Below are 17,560 nucleotides of genomic sequence, written 5' to 3' on the forward strand. Positions count from 1 at the left end.
AGTTTAAGTTTAAAAAATTTGGCTCTCAAAAGAAATTTCAATCATTGTACTGTTGATATTTGGCTCTGTTGACTAATGAGTTTGCTGACCACTGTCCTGGAGTACCCCGAGACCCAGGCACCAGGACACCGGCTCAGATGACCGTTCAGGTCTGGAGGTTTCTGAAATATGGTGTTGCTTTTCATAAGAAAGCTTTTTCCATTTGGCGCTTTTATGATGAAGAATAACCTTTGTTCCCAATGAATTCATTTAGATTTGGTAAAAATCACCCATAACACTAACCACAAGAGCAATTATGCTGCACAGGGTGGCTAGTGAACCTACATAAGACCCTCTCTCTTACCCCAATCCCTCCTTAAAAGTGTCACAATAGACTAGCATTATTACCAGAAGAACATCCAGACTAAAATCTCCTCAACAGTCAAGAATCTCTTTCATTATTTCTATCTCCAATATTTAGTCCAGTGCCTAGATAATATTAGGTTGAATAAATGCTGACACATATCATAAGAAGCCAGGCATGACCTGCATGCTGTATGTGTCAGCAATTCAGGCTCAGGTGGCCTGATTCTCTTCTCTTGCCCTCAGCCCTTCCTTACTCTGGGCGTCTGCTCATGCCTTTGCTGTGGCTTGCTATTCCTTCTATCCCCTCCCCCAGTGTGGGCAGAGCATAGAGAGGCGGGAAGGCCCAGTGCCCCTCTAAGATGCCTCTTTGTGAGTGTGCACAGCAATGTAATGAATACTTCATGTGTCCTACGTGCCTTGGTCCAGGCTAGAATAAAAAGTTGAGATAATACAGGTAGAAAGCCTTAAAACTAAGCACATAGTAGAGGCTCACTAAATTGTAGCTGTTATTATCAAGTCAGAATTAGTTCCTTAGCACAGGCAATTCCCCTCACCAAGCCCCAGCTACGAGCCCCAGGAGGAGGGAAATTATCATCAGTGGTTGTACAATCAGTGAGGGAAGTGAAATGAAAGCTAATTGTTTAGCATCAGCTAGCTCTGCTGATACTTTGGATGGCACTCAAATTGCTACATGAAAGGTACTGCAAACATAGCAAACACGTTTTGAACTGACATAATCATACTAAGTTCGGCTGTAATGCCCAATTAAAACATAGCTCAGCAGCATAGAACAAAAGCTATGCATCCAGACTGTGAAACCCAAATATTTCCTAATGGGCCTGCAAAAGAGACTAATTAGATGCAATATGAAAGAAATGCACTAAATATTAAATGTACTGTGGTATTAATTGTTGGCGACACCACTTTAACATATGGGCAATGAAGAAGAAAAAGACACTAGAAAAACTGCTTGGGACTGAAGCCAATATCTTTGGGGTGGAAGGAAAATAGGAAGGAACACACCCTCATCTGCCTCTAACACGGTTAGCTGATCTGTTTGAAATTAGAACCACTTTCAACTGTTTTAACTTAATTATTAAGCCATTTCTTAACCTCATGGATGCAGTTTTCATGTGCTTTCAAATCTGGCCCTGAACTAATAGACCCTTTCACTTCAGTGGTTTTGGAAATGAACGTGAGATGGAGAGGAAAGCACTTTAACAGTGCTTTTCTAAGGGTCAAAGCTCTGAAAATATAGTATAGCCTGTACATAAAACTCAGTACACCTGCATATCCTGCTGGCCTTTGTCTGGTAATGAGGCGAACCATGCCACCCTGGCAGACTTGTGCTTCCTTTCCGAGCGCAGTGGGCTGTGCTGGTGCTGAGCTAACTGCTCAAGTGAATCCATCATTAGGATCAAAATCCCATAGACGAGAAACAGGAGGCAGCCGGGCACCCCAGGGCGCCTTCCCTTCATTTGGGAGGAACAGAAAGGTAGGCCCAGCTCTCATTCTACAATAACTCTTGGAAAAGGGGGCATAAAGAACAAGAGGAAGAAATGTCTGTCAGAAGAACAGCCAATGGTGTGAGGTTGTTCTTGAGTCTCTATTACTTTGTCACTCTCATTATGTGGGGAACCTCCTAAGATGGCCTATTTCACCTGCCATTTTGTAGGAAATCATGGCTGATAATTATAGCATTTGAATAAAGAGTTGTGCAATTTTTACCTTCATTGCTTATAGTAAAACAATGCCTTGACATATATCAAAAATTAATAATGATAATATTAGTAGTAGCCACACTTTTTCACTGCTAAGCCGTTTCCATGCAAATCCTACAAAGTAGGTACTATTATCCCTATTTACAGGAGAGAGAACAGGGGAAGAGAGGTTGAGTAACTTGCTCAAGGTCATTTTTCTTGTAAGTGGTGAAACAAGTATTCAAACCCAGAAAATCAGAACCTAGAATCCAATGTTCTTTTTTCATAAGTATTTTTATTGATTTCAGAGAGAAAGAGAGATGGAGAGATAGAAACAACAATGATGAGAGAGAATCATTGACCAGCTGCCTCCTGCATGGCCCCTATTCGGGGGTTGGGTGGGGAAGGGAATCACGCCAAGCCCAACCACTGAGCCACACCAGCCAGGCTAGAATCCATGTTCTTAACTGCTATTACTCTACAGAGTGAAAACCAATGAAAGCAAAGTATTTTTTAAAGTAAAGTAAAAAACTTAAAAGCCAGGAAATCACTGGTTTTTAAAGCTATCCTTATTGAACCCCTTTATCAAGTATTAATACAACAACTCTGCACCAGGCACTTTGTCCACATTATCTAATTTAATTCTCTGTGAATCAGTTATGTCCATTTCACAAATGAAGTATCTGTGATTCAGTAAGTCAGCTGTGCAATATCATAGGAATTGTTATTGCAATTTGAACCCAAAGCTGACAGACTCCAAAACTTGAGATCTTTGCACAAAGCCATCCTACTTCTTCTTTCTTTAAAGTATTTCTTTATTACTAGGAATAAATTCAAAAAGAGAAAAACTTTGGAGTAAAACTACTTATAAGTTTAGAATTGGGTGAGAATTTTCTTTTTTGTCTATTTCTACGGGGCACAAAATAGCTCTGACTTTTTAAGTACTGATTTTAGAAATTGTAGGACTCAAGTGATTTGTTAGAACATGGGCCATACAAGGAGAAAGAACACCAGGAGTGAAATGAGTCAGCCTTTATGAATGGGCAGTGTTCCTGTTCTCTTGTCTTACTCAGGCAGACATGCAACTCGAGTAGCACTTGTAACAGAACACGAAGAAGATTAATACTGTCCATTCTCTCATCATTTTAATTTTCTTCTCTCTCTCTTTTTTGTGTGTAAACCTGGTGTAAGCTTACTCTGGTATATAAAAGAAAACTAACGCCCAGGAATGACCAAGTAAGACTCTTGCAATTCAAAAGGCAAGGGGTATAGGCCTGGATTTAAAAACCCAGGCTAACCTCACACTCATCAGGATGGCTACTACCAAAACCAACAGACAAAACCCACCAGAAAATAACAAGTGTTGGCAAGAATGTGGAGGAATTGGAACCCTTGTGCACTGTTTGTGGGAGTATGAAAACTGTACAGACACTGTGGGAAATAGTATGGTGGTTCCTAAAATAAAATAAAAAATGTAACTACCAAATGATCTAGTAGTTCCACTTCTGGTTATGTACCCAAAAGAATTGAAAGCAGGATCTCAAAGAGATATTTGTACAACCACATTCATACGAGCATTATTACTAAGAGCCAAAAGGTGGAAGCAACTCCAGTGTTCACTGACAGAGAAATGGATAAACACAATGTGGCATATACGGACAATGGAATATTACTCAGCCTTTAAAAGGAAGGAAATTCTGACAAGTGCTACAACATAGATGAACCTTGAGAAAGTTAGGCTAAGTGAATAAACCAGTCAGAAAAAGACAAATACTGTATCATTCCTCTCATATGAGGTATCCAGAATAGGGGCTGGGGAGAGGGGTGAATGGCGAGCTATTTAATGGGTACAAAATTTCAGTTTTGCAGGATGAAAAAGTTATGGAGAGGGTTGCACACCAGTGTGAATGTTCTTAACACTCCTAAACTGTACACTTAAAAATGCGATGTTATGTATATTTTACCACAATTCAAAAAAAACACACACAAGCTTTAAAGTTGCTAAGACCTGGATATAAATCCTGGCTTGCCTTTCATACCTTCTAATTTTGTGACTCTGGATAAGTTATTTATTGAGTTACTAATGCTCAGATTCCTTATTTGTGAAATAGAGATAATAGTACCATCCTCATAGGGTTATGAGGATGACATGAGTGCATGCGTGCAGATATTTAGCGTAGTACTGAGCCCATAATAAGAACCACATAAGTGGCATTGAGTCATAGCGGTAGGCATGGAGTATTTAGCCAACGGCAGAGTAGGTATTGAGGGAGGAAAAAATCCCTTGCTTTCTCTCAAGAGGTCACATGAGGAGGGAAATCCCCCTTTTGTTTGGCTCTCAGCCTTGAAAGCTCAGAAACGAAAATTCACCCACAGAAGAGACCACATTGGTAGGACACAGAAAACCAACTTATTAAGAACACACTTAGAGCGGGCTGAACAACCGTTTTCTTCCTGCAAGCAGATTTGCATAGGAAAGCAAATTATAATTAGAAGGTTGCCTGGTAAGCATGAGCTCAACAAAGGGAAGTAAATGCAAGGAAGCTCTAATGGCACCAGGCTAAGGTAAATGAATGCCATCATTTCCAAATTGAAATGGTCTTCAGACTTTCTGAAGTCAATTGGCAAAAGTGTCCTCTCTTCTGGGCTGCAGGTGATCGCTGCCATTGTGAGCTTCCAGACCTTTGTTTACACTGACTGACCACTCCTACCTTCAAATGTCCTAAATGTTGCAGTAAATTCTTATAGGCCCAGGGGCTAATTAATTCTGTCTTTTCTTTGACCAAAAAGATGTTGGATCTCATACAGGGCAATATTATTCATCTCAAATACTAGAGCAATATAGACTTTCATGTATTTTGTTTAATAGCCTAATAAAAATCATTAAAAATATTCACCGAGTTTCTATATACTGCCAGGCAGTAACCATCAAAATATATTGTTCAGTGAAATAGCAAAAGTATGTACAATTTATCTCAGAAGGAGGTGACAAACATATGTACATGTATTTTTTTATATTGTTAAAACAAACCATTGAGAGAATAAACTGAAAACGAAAACAAACAAAAAAATGCTTAAGTAGATAAGGGAGGTAACCAGGTGGAGAGGGAACAGTAGAAGTAGATGGTAGACTCCTCAGAACATACCTTTGTAGATTTAAATTTGTAAAAGATTTTACATAATTATGAAACAAATTTAATTTTAAAAATTCTAAAAATTGGAAACAAAGCAAAATAAATGATTCTAACTGTGTATTGCTTTATTGGTATAACCATAGGGAGAGGAACAAACTCAGATGACTTTAAAACCATTATTTGCCTATAGATCTTTGAAGGAATAAACCCTAAGAACAAAAACAACTTTGAAACCACCATGACAGTTTAAAGTATTTTTAACAATCACATATTGGTGGTCGTGTTGGTGTTGTTATATGAGACAGTTATAGGAGTATTACAAGATAAAGCAAGTGAGTGATTAAGTTACGTTATTGGGAACTGGGATTTTCAATGTGGAAGAAAGACGTTACAGACGTAAGACAGAAAATTCCTAAAGATGATTTGGATGACAGCATGAATTGGGGTGAAAAAGACGATATTACCAACTATGAGAGACTTCAGGACCTACATAAAAAATATTGAGGAAACAATCTGATGAGCCCCCACTGTCTAAAAATGCAACCATTTGAGCACTGATTACCAGTATAATAACGGCAATGGATAAAAACACATCAAATATACAGAAACCTATACGTTCATAGTGACACTTAAAAAACCCTCACTGGTTAGTTTTGGAAGATGCTAGACAATCAACTCAACTTTTGAAAACTGGAAAATAGAGAGAAAGGATCAAGCCCTTTCCTCACCATTCCTGTAGGAACTGTACTTCACGGTGAACAAAAATTGTAAGAGAAAGTTAGTCTTCATAGCAGTACGTTTGTTTAGCTAATACACGAGGAAGGAATGATGGACTCAGGATGCCACTATTTGCAACCCCTTGTGCCTTAATGAATCTCGGCCAAACACTAACACCATAAAGGGAGACAACCAGACATTGTCATACGCCACAAAATGGAAATGCACAGCATCATATGGAATAATTTTGTAAAAAACTCCAGTCTGAATCTGATTAAGCCTCAAATATAACTACTGATTTATAAAGCAAACAGGCAACGCAGAACCCCGTTAAACTGTATGAGAGAAGGCAATTAGCAAATTCCACACTGTGGGAAATGCCACAGTACAAACAACCTGGTTTCTTCCACAAATAAACTGCAATGCAAAAAGGGAGACGAGAGAGCAGACAGATTAAAAATGACTTCGAAGACACACCAAGTAATTGCAATGAATGGGACTTATTTGCATCCTGATTCAAATAAACTATTTTAAAAAACTGAAAATTTGAATATTGCTGGATAAAGAATTAATGTTAATTATCTTTAGATGTAATAATACATTGTGGCTATGTTTTTATTAAAAGAAACTTCATTTCTTAGAGATATTTTCTGATATATTTAGGTGAAATGGAACGATAAATGAGATTTCCTGGAAAATAGCTGGGAGGATGGGCTGAATAAGAGCACAAGTGACATAAGATCAGCTGTGAGTCGACAATTATTGGAAGTGGGTGATGGGTATGTGAGGTCCTTGTATTATTCTCTCTACTTTTGTATATGCCTGAAAATTTCAAGAATAAAAAATTTCCATAATAGAGATAAAACAATTCATTGATCCAAATCTTTGATAATGGTCATGGTTTGGTACAGTTGATGTTAGGCCCTGATTACACATAGGTTTTCTTTAGATGAAATGAATGACTGGACAGCATAACAATTTTCTAAGGGAACTTCAGTTATATATAAAGATCACCACATTGAACAGGCTATGTTATCACAAATTTAGGTTCCACGAGAGAGCATGGTAAAGATATCAATGCTCTTAACATCTACAAACTGTGTTTTTCTCAAGGTTCCTATCCCTCTGGCACCTTTCACTAAACAACTCCCACCCCACTCCCCTGACACCCACCAACACCCACCCACAGCCACATACAGCTTTTGCCTATCTCCACCACCATCCTATCTAATAAGAGAGTAATATGCAAATTGACCATCACTCCAACACACAAGATGGCTGTCCCCATGTGGTCAAAGATCCTGCCCCCATGTGGACACAAGATGGCCGCCACAAGATGACCAGCAGGGGAGGGCAGTTGGGAGGGCCAGGCCTGCAAGGGAGGTCAGTTGGGGGTGATCAAGCCTGCAGGAAAAGGCAGTTAGGGGTGACCAGGACAGCAGAGGAAGGAAGTTGGGGGCGACCGGGCCTGCAGGGAAGGGCAGTTAGGGGTGACCAGGCATGCAGGGGAGGGCAAGTTAGGGGCAATCAGGCTGGCAGGGGAGCAGTTAGGCATCAATCAGGCTGGCAGGGGAGTGGTTAGGGGGTGATCAGGCTGGCAGGCAGAAGCGGTTAGGGGCAATCAGGAAGGCAGGCAGGCGAGCAGTTGGGAGCCAGCAGTCCTGGATTGTGAGAGGGATGTCCGACTGCCTGTTTAGGCCCGATCCTACCTGGGGGGGCTGTGTTTGCACTGCCAAGTTCCCCTACCGGGATCGGGCCTAAACGGGCAGTCGGACATCCCTCGAGGGGTCCCAGATTGGAGAGGGTGCAGGTTGGGCTGAGGGACACACACCCCCATGCACGAATTTCATGCACCAGGCCTCTAGTCTATATATACAAAGAGCCAGTGTCTGTAACATCCAAAACAACCAAAGGCTCGACCAAACGCCAGGCTGTGTGTGCAGCATGCCTAGCAGGCTGAACTGCTGACCTCTCAGAGAGAGAGAGAGGCGGGGACTTGCGTGAGGCTGCCTCATGGCACCCCGCATCCCCCCCTGACTGACCACTGTGACTCCAAGCCGGCAAGGGCCACCTCCAGGCCGCAGCCCCAGGTCCCTCGCCCCCACCCCAGGCCTGAGAGCATGGCACCAGGCAGGAGATCCCAGGAGTCTGGGAATGCAGCACGAGGGGCCGGCATGGTGTGGGGGGGCTATGTTTACACTGCTAAGTTCCCTGCTTCCACCCTGGCCCACACATCCCTCCTCCCTCCCCTCAGAGGCCCAGCTCCTGCCTATGTGCTTGCCTTGGCAGGCCCGATGGCACCAGGGAGAGAGCCATGGCGATCGGGACAGCCACTTCCTGGGACGGGATGGCTGGGCTGCGGCGATTCATGAGGGTGACGAGGCCCGCAGGGCACATGCAGCCCTCAGGCAGTGGAGGTGGCTGGCCAAACTGAGTCTGGCTTCTGTGGGGCCAGCGGGAGCCTGAGGCCACCCCAGCACCCACAGGTTATGGGCCGGACCGTGGCTCAGCGGCTAGCAGTGTCTCCATGCACGGGGGCAGCCGTGAGCTGCTGCGACCCCGCCCCATGCTTCAGGAAGGGGGAGGAGGCTCGCAGCCACTGGTGCCCTAGGCCACACTGCCTGTGCAGCTGCCTGCCAGGCTGGCAGGGTCCAGAGCAGGCGAGCTGCTCCCGTCCCCTGGTGGTGGAACAGGGAGAAAGGCGCTGGGTGCAGGGAGGGAACCTCAGCCAGGATCCTCCCGGTACAGGGAAGGGGCCAGGCCTGGGCCCAGTGGGGAGCTTAGGAAGTCTGGCTGAGCAGGCGCTGGTTCATACCAACTCTTACTCTGCCATCTTCCTCCAGCTCTCCAAGCTAGCCCCCCTGCCCCACCTGCCCTGGGGAACGGGCTCTGGGAGACCTCCCCGATCGCAGACTGTGGACCCGGAGACCTCGAGGAAGAGTGCCCAGTGGGGCCCGGGTGGGGCCCAGTGCAGAAGTACCAGGGCAGAGCTACTTCTTTGTCTCGGTGAAGTTTGCACCAGACCCAAGGAGGAAACCGAGAGGGGAAAGGCTGGGAGGCATGAATTCCCAGCACTTTAGCCACTTTAAAACAGCCCTGCTTGGAATGTAAGGCGGCTTTACATTCAGCTGAGAAGTGAGGGGCTGAACCCCACCGTCGCTGGGCTCCTGTCGGTCCAAGGCCCGAGTGTCCACCACAAGGAAAAAATGGAGGGAGGAGCCCCGAGGAAGGGAGGAAAATTGAAGGAAACCGTGTCTAGACTTTCCCCAGCCCTCTCTCTCTTTCCACTGCCTACAAAAGCCCCAGGCCCGGCCACAGCTCTGTCTCCACCTTTTAGTCCCTGTTCTCCAACCACAGAGGAAAGAAATAAGGAAGGAGTCCGGGCTGCCTTCAGAAAGTATCTATATACCTGATAGATTGGTTGCTTCCCGCAGAGGAAGGCCAGACTGTGGGGAGCGGGCCTAAGCTGTCAGTAGGACATCCTGTGAGGGCTCCCAGGCTGTGAGAGGGGGCAGGCCAGGCTGGGGGACCCCCCGCCCCCCCACCCAGTGCACAAATTTTTGTGCACCGGGCACTAGTTTTTATAATAACCTTCTTAAGAATTACTGCTTCCCATTCCCTTCTTCCTGCTAAGTCTCCTGACAGTTTCCAGACAAAAGTTTTTGACCTATCCTTTCTTTGATTTTTATACATATTTTAAATATTTTATTGATTTTTAGAGAGAGAGGAAGGGAGAAAGAGAGAGGAACACTGATCATCTGCCTCCTGCCTACCCCTACCCAGAATTGAACCAGCAACCTGGGCATGTGCCCTGACCTGGAATCAAACCAGCAACCTTTCGGTGCACAGCACAACACCCAACCAACTGAGCCACACTCACCAGAGCTCTCTGATTTATATGTATCCCTTTGAACTCTATGAGCCTTCCATTGGATAACTTATATATAACCTTTTTCTAAAATGAATTATCCTTAAATGATACTTATTCAGAAATATTCCCTATCAGGTTGGAGGTGGCATTTTGGCTCCCATCTTCCCTAATATTATTCAGACTAATTTCATCTATTTTTCCTATTCTCGTCTTCTTCTAGTCCTCCATTCCTCTACCCAAACTGAAAAGAAGAACAGTAATAATCATAAAAAGATGTCACTATGTATCGTTTCCACTAGAATATCATTTCTTAGAGGGCAGCAACCTTTTGACTTTATTATGGCTTTCTTTTTCCATCATGTTCTGGGCATCTATTATTATTTGAAAATACAAGGTCTGTTTTCTATTAATGTTTATAGAATTTACAGTCCTGCCACAAGGTAGGCATTCAATCCATTTTTATCAAATGCAATATTTCAATCACAGAATCTCAGAGACAACTGAGGTTCAAGGAACCTGTGAGATGCACAAAAGGTCACAAAAACCTGTTACTGCAAATGCGAGGATTCTATAGTCCGGAGCTCGTGACCCGCCTGCGCTGTGCTTCTCCCCCATCTGCTGTCCTCACCATCTGATCAAAAACGTCACAGGGCCTACAGTCAGACTAAAGAAGCCCAAAGTATCAGGGACTAAATACTTAAAGATTAATCATAACATTCCCAATGAAGAAAATGCATTTACTAGGGAAAATAATTTGTAGCACAATATTTTGCTTTAGGTGCTTTGGCCTCTCCAGAATTCTTTTAAAAAAATATATATTTTTATTGATTTCAGAGAGGAAAGAAGAGGGAGAGAGAGTCAGAAACATCAATGATGGGAGAGAATCATTGATCGGCTGCCTCCTGCACACACCCTACTGGGGATCGAGCCCACAACCTTGTCATGTGCCCTTGACTGGAACCCAGGACCCTTCAGTCCATAGGCTGACGGTCTATCTACTGAGCCAAACCAGCTAGAGCTCCAGAATTCTTTACGACGTGTATAGGGAAGGTTATCATACCAGAAAACTCAGGAAAGCCTAGAAAGTTCAGAAAGATAGAAATTCAGCTGGGATTGGTTTTTAAGCGCTGAGTAGATGATCCTCACAGAGAAATTCACTCCCTCTCCTGCCTCTGCACACCATGTTCGTGGTAAAATGATGAACAAAACTGAAAATGTCAGAACCAGGCCATCTGCAGAGTCTGTTCTTTCCAGATGGGACTAGGTGTGAAAGGGACAATGACCACTTAGTACCTGCTGACCATGTTCCAGGAATAGGATTCAGTAGCTTATACACACGACTGAGTGTGTATATTCCTTTCAACAACCCCATGAGAGAGACATCATCATTCCCACTTAACAGACTAAACTAACGCTCAGGAGCCATGTGCCTCGGGTCAACTGGCAAGCCTAGATGCAAACCCAGGTCCAGCTGAGCCCAAGGCCATGCTCCATCCACATGGTTAAGCTGGTTCTTTTCATTCAAGAGTGCCAGCACCTTTATCAAGTTCAAAGAGCCCAAAACGTCTGAGACATGGTTATAACCTCTACCATCTACTTCTTAAGCCTACAACAATGGAATCTGTTCTCTTCTTGCTTAATTTACTTTAATTCCTATCATCAGCCAAAACATTTTAACATCAGGACAAAGTCACTGAAAAAGGCTTTTCGACCCTGAGTTTGGCATATTTTTAAAGCCTTTAAAGCTGACAAATAATGAAGCGTAAAGCTATGTTCCTTAATTTATATGAAGTCACACATGGTGATAATGGACTTGCCTATGTTTCCCTTAATGTTAACACCCAATTCAATATTCCTGACCCTGGGGCCTCATGCATACTGTAAGACCATTCCTAGGACTCTTCTGGACCATCTCAGCGCAGAGGAGGGCCGGCGGCAGCAGTGCTGACAGCACCATCGCACAGGCCGGAGGGGGAAGAGGAGAATAGAAAAGGCTGCCCCGTGGAATTTAAGTAGGGCTACTCCTCTAGAGAGGAACACAATAGTAAAGAAACGAATAAAATGGTACTACTTTTCCTGACTTCTGTATCATTAAAAATGATGTTTTAGAACTCCATCCTTTTTAACAGGCATACATGAAGGAATGAAATCAGGCAGGACCTTTGGAATAATAATTTGCCGGCTACTACCATTTGTTGTGATCTGTTTTATTGTAGCAATTTAAAATCAAGCTTGTAAAACACACTGTGTAGAACAACAAAAGATAAGCCAATTTCGTTTAAGCATTTCTGATGTAAAAGCCACCTTTCTAGCATTATCATTTAAATGCTGGGTTTCACTGTTCCCTCTTGGCCATCCACCCCAACTCCAAGTATGATTTCTTTTTAAAATAAATAGCAAACATTAGTGGTTATGCTTATCAAGTTTTCCAGTTCACTCCTGGTCGAGCAGGATGACACACTTGGCAGGGTCTGGACAAAGGCGAGTCTGCGTCATTCCGTTATCAGTCACATGCGATGCACACAGTTCTCACATGTACTTGTCAAGCTCATGAGGGGTCACTCAGATTTGGACACCAGAGTGTGTCACATTCTAAATGAGAGCATAGAGAATGGTACCCTCTTTGTCCCTACTCTCAAAGTCCAATTAACATGCCTTGCAGTATATTTTGAGGGAAAAGATAATACATATATTAAAACAATTTTGGAATTATATGGCCAGATAAATACCACTTATCTTTTTTCCGTACATGAAGTCGTTGCTATATACTTTTCTTGGAGTGTTTAACAATTGTGCTAGAGAAAGGACATCAAATGATGCTTAGAAATGTGATACACATTTTCATTTCACACTCCATCAGCTTTTACAACTGTAGCTCAATGAAATGTAAGAGAGAGCTTGGCAAACAGCTATATTTACCAAGGTATAAAATAGTGGTCAGGTTACTGTTTTATAGAATTAAAAAAAAGTTTCATTTTCAGTCCACATGACTAAAGCAGATATTCAACTAACACCCTAGAGCAGTGATTTTCAACCCGTGTGCCATCTCAGGCACCCTGGTGTGTGCAAGAATTTTTAAAACATGCAATACCTGACTATTTAGTTAGGGCACTGACCTCTTTTCCCTTAGATTGTCAAATGAAAAAATGACAACAGCCTGCCCGGCCAGCACATCTCAGTGGTTGAACAATGATCTATGAACCGGGAGGTCATGGTTCAATTCCTGGTCGGGGCACATGCCTGGGTTTCAGGCAGCCAATCAATGATTCTCTGTCATCATTGATGTTTTTATCTCTCTCTCCCTCTCCCTTCCTTTCTGAAATCAATAAAAATATATTTAAAAAATTATACCTATTTTTTTTTGCGAGATTGACATAAAATACGTTTTTTTGTGTGTGCCGCATGATTTTAGTAATTAGTTTATGTGTGCCATGAGATGAAAAAGGTTGAAAATCGCTGCCTGAGAGAAAGGCACCATAAGCACATATACTGACATGGTTCAGTGCCTGTTTAACTATAGGTTTTACTATATTATAAACAGCTTCATAAAGCAAGAAACGATGTCCTCCCTCACCCGGTTCCACTCAGGATTTACTGAAACAGACACACACCGGATCTGACCATCTTTGGTGTTATATCTCTCACTTGAAAATAATGGCGTTTGCCTTCTGCATCTAGACCAGAAGCAGAAACAGCTGATTCCCTTAACAGGCAGAGAAGAAAAAAAAAAAAAAAAAAAAAGCTAAAGGCATCAGCAGAACTGCATCTTTCTAATTCAGATTTCAATGTGTGGGAAAGGACTGCAGACTCCTGCAGACATAGAGAGGGGCTGTGAATTACAGAGCCACGGTCTGACCCTGTGCCTCCCCAGCTGCTTCTTACTGGCAGGGTGGAGGGGAGCACCTTTTACTCACCTCAGTCAAGCCTGAGACTTCTCCTTTGGCTAATGGTTTGCTGATGGATGGCGTGTATACTTTGGCGTCTGCTACTGGCTGCCCTTTCATAAAATGCTTTCCTGATTCATAAATGTCCACTTCGACCATTTTCCCCATGAATGTGGGGTTCTTTGGCACTAAAACCTTTAAAAAAAAGTTCAGAAGGCTCAATTTAAAATAAACTTTTAATTTTAGAACAGTTTTAAATTTATAGAATTACTGCAAAGGGAGCACAGAGTTCCTGTATAGCCCATACTCAGTTTCCCCAGGAAAACAGTACACCAGTCTGCCGGACTCGTCACAATGAATGAGCCATTATTGGTGTCTGACTACTAAGTAAAGTCCCACTTTATTCAGAATTCCTCAGCTGTCAACTAATGTCCTTTCTATTCTGAGATCCACCCCAAGTGGGCTCTATCTTCCAGCTGCTCCAGGACCTGGGTGGGGACCTGGGGGAAGGGCAGGCACTCTGGGAGGAGCTGCTGCACACAGCTTCCTGCACTGCAGGACGCCTGCTGTCCTCAGGCATGTGGGAGGCAGACCTGGGAAACCCCAGCAGGCAGCCAGTCACTTTTGGACAGGCCTTTGATATTCTGCTCTTGGCTGTCCCATGCAATGAGGGAAACCAAGACAACACTGATGAAAGCCTCCTACTTTTAATACCTTCCAAGTTAGCTATCAGAGTTCTGGTTTGAGTAGACACTTCAAATAAAGGCCTGCATGTTTGTGTGCATGGATATGTGTGCGTGCGTGCACGAGCGTGTGTTTTGGGGGAAGAGAAAGAACACTTAAAAGCAACCTTTTCAATATCCCAAACATGGGTAACATGGAGGTAAATAGCTCCTTTAACTGGTTGCCATTCAGTTCTTTTGCTCTGTAATAAAACGCATGTATTGTGAGCGCTAACTCCACATAGAATCAGCTACTTTGGAAGGGTACTCTGGCTGGTTCACAGGAAACTGTCCTATGGTCTCTTTCCACTAGAGATTTCAGGAAAGAGCACTTGTTTACCTCGAGCAAATCTCTCCCCTGCTTTGGGACCTACAGGTAGTCTGTATGCATTATGTCTCCCTCTATTTTAGGACTAGCTACTGGCCAATCTTTTAAAGTTGGGATCCAAAATAAAGAGACTAATTCTGACCCAGCAAGACTTTGATATCTTGATGCAATCTTTCCTTCTGGAACTCATCTCAGTAGGAAAATAATTCCTGTGAGATCTCTAGAACTTAGTTGTAGAGACAAAAAGGTCAGAGGAGGCAGAGGCTGCACAGCCAGTTTCTCAGAGGCCGCGGTGGATCTCGGTCCTTCTGAGTCTGATTTTCATGACCACTGGGTCCACCGCTTCATCAAAGTGTAGGAAGGTCACCTGGGTGGCGAGTTAGTCCGTCTGCTTACCGTGAGTAAGAGCTTCAGTATCAGAATATGAAAGCCCTTTTAAATCAATTTTTATAAGACGAGAAAATCTCCAGAGTAAACTATCCCAGGGAGATCTGGTGTGATTCTGGGGGAAAATAACTCCCCTTGATCTGCTGCCTTGATCTGAATGAAGGGCTCAGTGTTTTTCCCCCTCCGGTTTTAATAATTGGAAAAAGCCCGGCTGCTTTAAATTGGAGGAAACAGCTAATGAGGCATGCCATTGCCTTTAAAATGAAGGGGAAAAAAGTTCCCCGCTGAGGCAGAAACCCAGATGGCAAGAGAAAGGAGAGGGAAGAGGCAATGAAAATACAATCAAGCTCCTCCCCAGGCTGAGCAGAGAGCGGGCCTGGGTAGGAAAGCGGCCCTCTGGAGTCAATTAATGAGATGGAAAGTGAGGAGAAACTCAGCTCAAACACGAGTGTTGGAAATCCTTCCTCGATGGTCGCCTCCACAGGTATGGGACAGGGCTTGTTTAGTCTGGGTCTGGAAAAGCTCCCCACCTTTCCTGAGGACCCAGGCCTGTCTGAGATGGCTCCTGGTGGCACATCAGTGCCCGAGGCCTCTTAGCTACTGCTTCCCTGCTCATAGGGCGCAGTTGGCTGCCCTTGACTGTCCTCTGCATGACTTGCCCACAGTGGTCTTAAGAGCCTTCCTAAGCTCTAATTCTGGCCATGACCCATAGAAAAAATCCACTTCTCATTTGATCTTAAAAGTTTATACAATCCAGGATGACCTATGAAATCCCTGTCCCCATGCAAGCCCCCGACCTGAGAGGGCATATCCCATCCCCATATCCCGATGCCCCTCGAGGAGGCATGCTATTTCCTTCAGTCACTTTCCAATGGCTTTACCTCTGGGGAAGTGGAGTCCCAAATGCCGAGGCAGAATCTGGCTACTGGGGAGGCAAGGCAGGTTCGCTTACGTGGGCTGGGAAAGAGCCCCTGCGATTGGGTTTGGAGAAAATTCTCGAAGTAAAGTTGTTTTGATCCTTACACTGCTCTCCTCACACAATCAGAGTTGAATCCAAGGAACAGACTCTTTTCCCTTTGCTCCCAGAATTTTTATCAAGGTGGGAGTTATAAAAACAAATATGAAAACTAAACAGAACTAAAAAACCAACCAACCAAGAAACCTGCATGAGTGCCTTGACAGTGAGAGGAAATCCCTGCCCTTCCCGCTGATGCTGCCCGTGCAGACATCCTTCCTGCCTCTGGACAGGACTCTGCCAGGCTGTGGGGATGTTGGCAGGAACAGCTGCCTGTTCAAACTCCCCAAAGCCTAAGTCTGGCCCCCTCAAAGGCTAGTGAGGACTGAAATACACGTATTCCTTTATAAAGAATGTTTTGCAGACTAAGCCACAAAGATGAGGCCCATGTCAGTGCCGCTGGCTGGATGCTATAAAATGCCTTGCTGCACAAGATTCTACAACCTTCCCCCCTTTTAAGTTCCTTTTGCTTAAGCAGACTTACTTTCAGAACTCTTTTTCATTTTGGAGAAAATTTAAGAACACAGAAGTATTTCTTACCTGCTCATAGAATCGATTGTGTGCAACATAAAACTTGGAATCAAAAGATTCTTCTGTTACTAACACTTGTTGTCTTTCACCAATCTGGGAAGAGAAGGGGAGAAAAAAAAGGAATGATATGGGCAAACACCTAAGAATTCAAAACAAATGCCAGCCCAGTAAGTAGTATCCTCCTGAATTTAAAGTAGGCTCTAAATTGCTAGTTACTTAACAGCTAATAAAGAATCACCTATTCAAATTTCCTGAAAGACTTTATTAACTATTTGGTAATAAAAATGAGCCTAGTATGAAATCTTATATTCTTAACTATGAAACAAAACTTGATTTTATTTCCTCCTTCAGCATAAGATAATTAAGGCTTCTAAGACTTACAAAAATCTTCTAAATATCACTTTGTTTCTTGAAACAAGGCTGCAAAACAAGCCAGAACAAGCTGCTTCTAATCCAAATTCATGAAAATATTTTGGCAATATGAAAGAGTAGTAATAAACATTAATTTGAGTTATGGGGAATGTAACACTAAAGAAAATGCTTCCAAAAACTAGTCATTAAGAGCTTGCATCTAAACATTTCACATACTATTATGAAATTACTAATTAATTCACACAGCTATTTACTTGTCATATACATTTTCTCTGTCACAGGCAACTGTCTCCTCTATGTTGCAGCCATGACCTCATATTCATATTTTTAAAGAGAAATACAACAAAAATAGGGGACTGTTAATTCTCTACAGGATCAACCTATATGTATCTATATTTATTATCTAAGCATGCATTTTCAATAACCAAGAAGTTAAATCAGACAAAATATGGGATAAAGAAATGTGACTTCTAAAATATTCTACCATTTCCAAGTTTATTCCACTGTGAAATGTAACATTTAAAGTATCAATTACTGATTTTTACAAGGTTGTC

The 17,560-nt window shown here is 43.1% G+C and overlaps 1 protein-coding gene across 4 annotated transcripts in view; it reads right to left on the reverse strand.

Moving 5' to 3' along the window:
- The window catches only part of CDKAL1 (CDKAL1 threonylcarbamoyladenosine tRNA methylthiotransferase), a gene marked incomplete at its 5' end in the record, with an annotated part of 690,467 nt that overhangs the window by 13,864 nt on the left and 659,043 nt on the right, over positions 1 to 17,560 (reverse strand). For all 4 annotated transcript variants that reach the window (XM_080655025.1, XM_080655024.1, XM_080655023.1 and 1 more), the window contains 2 exons: positions 13,682 to 13,846; positions 16,644 to 16,727. In XM_080655025.1, the coding sequence (XP_080511151.1) occupies positions 13,682 to 13,846; positions 16,644 to 16,727 (249 nt within the window). The remainder of the gene's footprint in view (positions 1 to 13,681; positions 13,847 to 16,643; positions 16,728 to 17,560) is intronic.

The sequence above is a fragment of the Plecotus auritus genome, assembly GCF_963455305.1.
Source record: "Plecotus auritus genome assembly, chromosome: 2".
NCBI lineage: Eukaryota > Metazoa > Chordata > Mammalia > Chiroptera > Vespertilionidae > Plecotus > Plecotus auritus.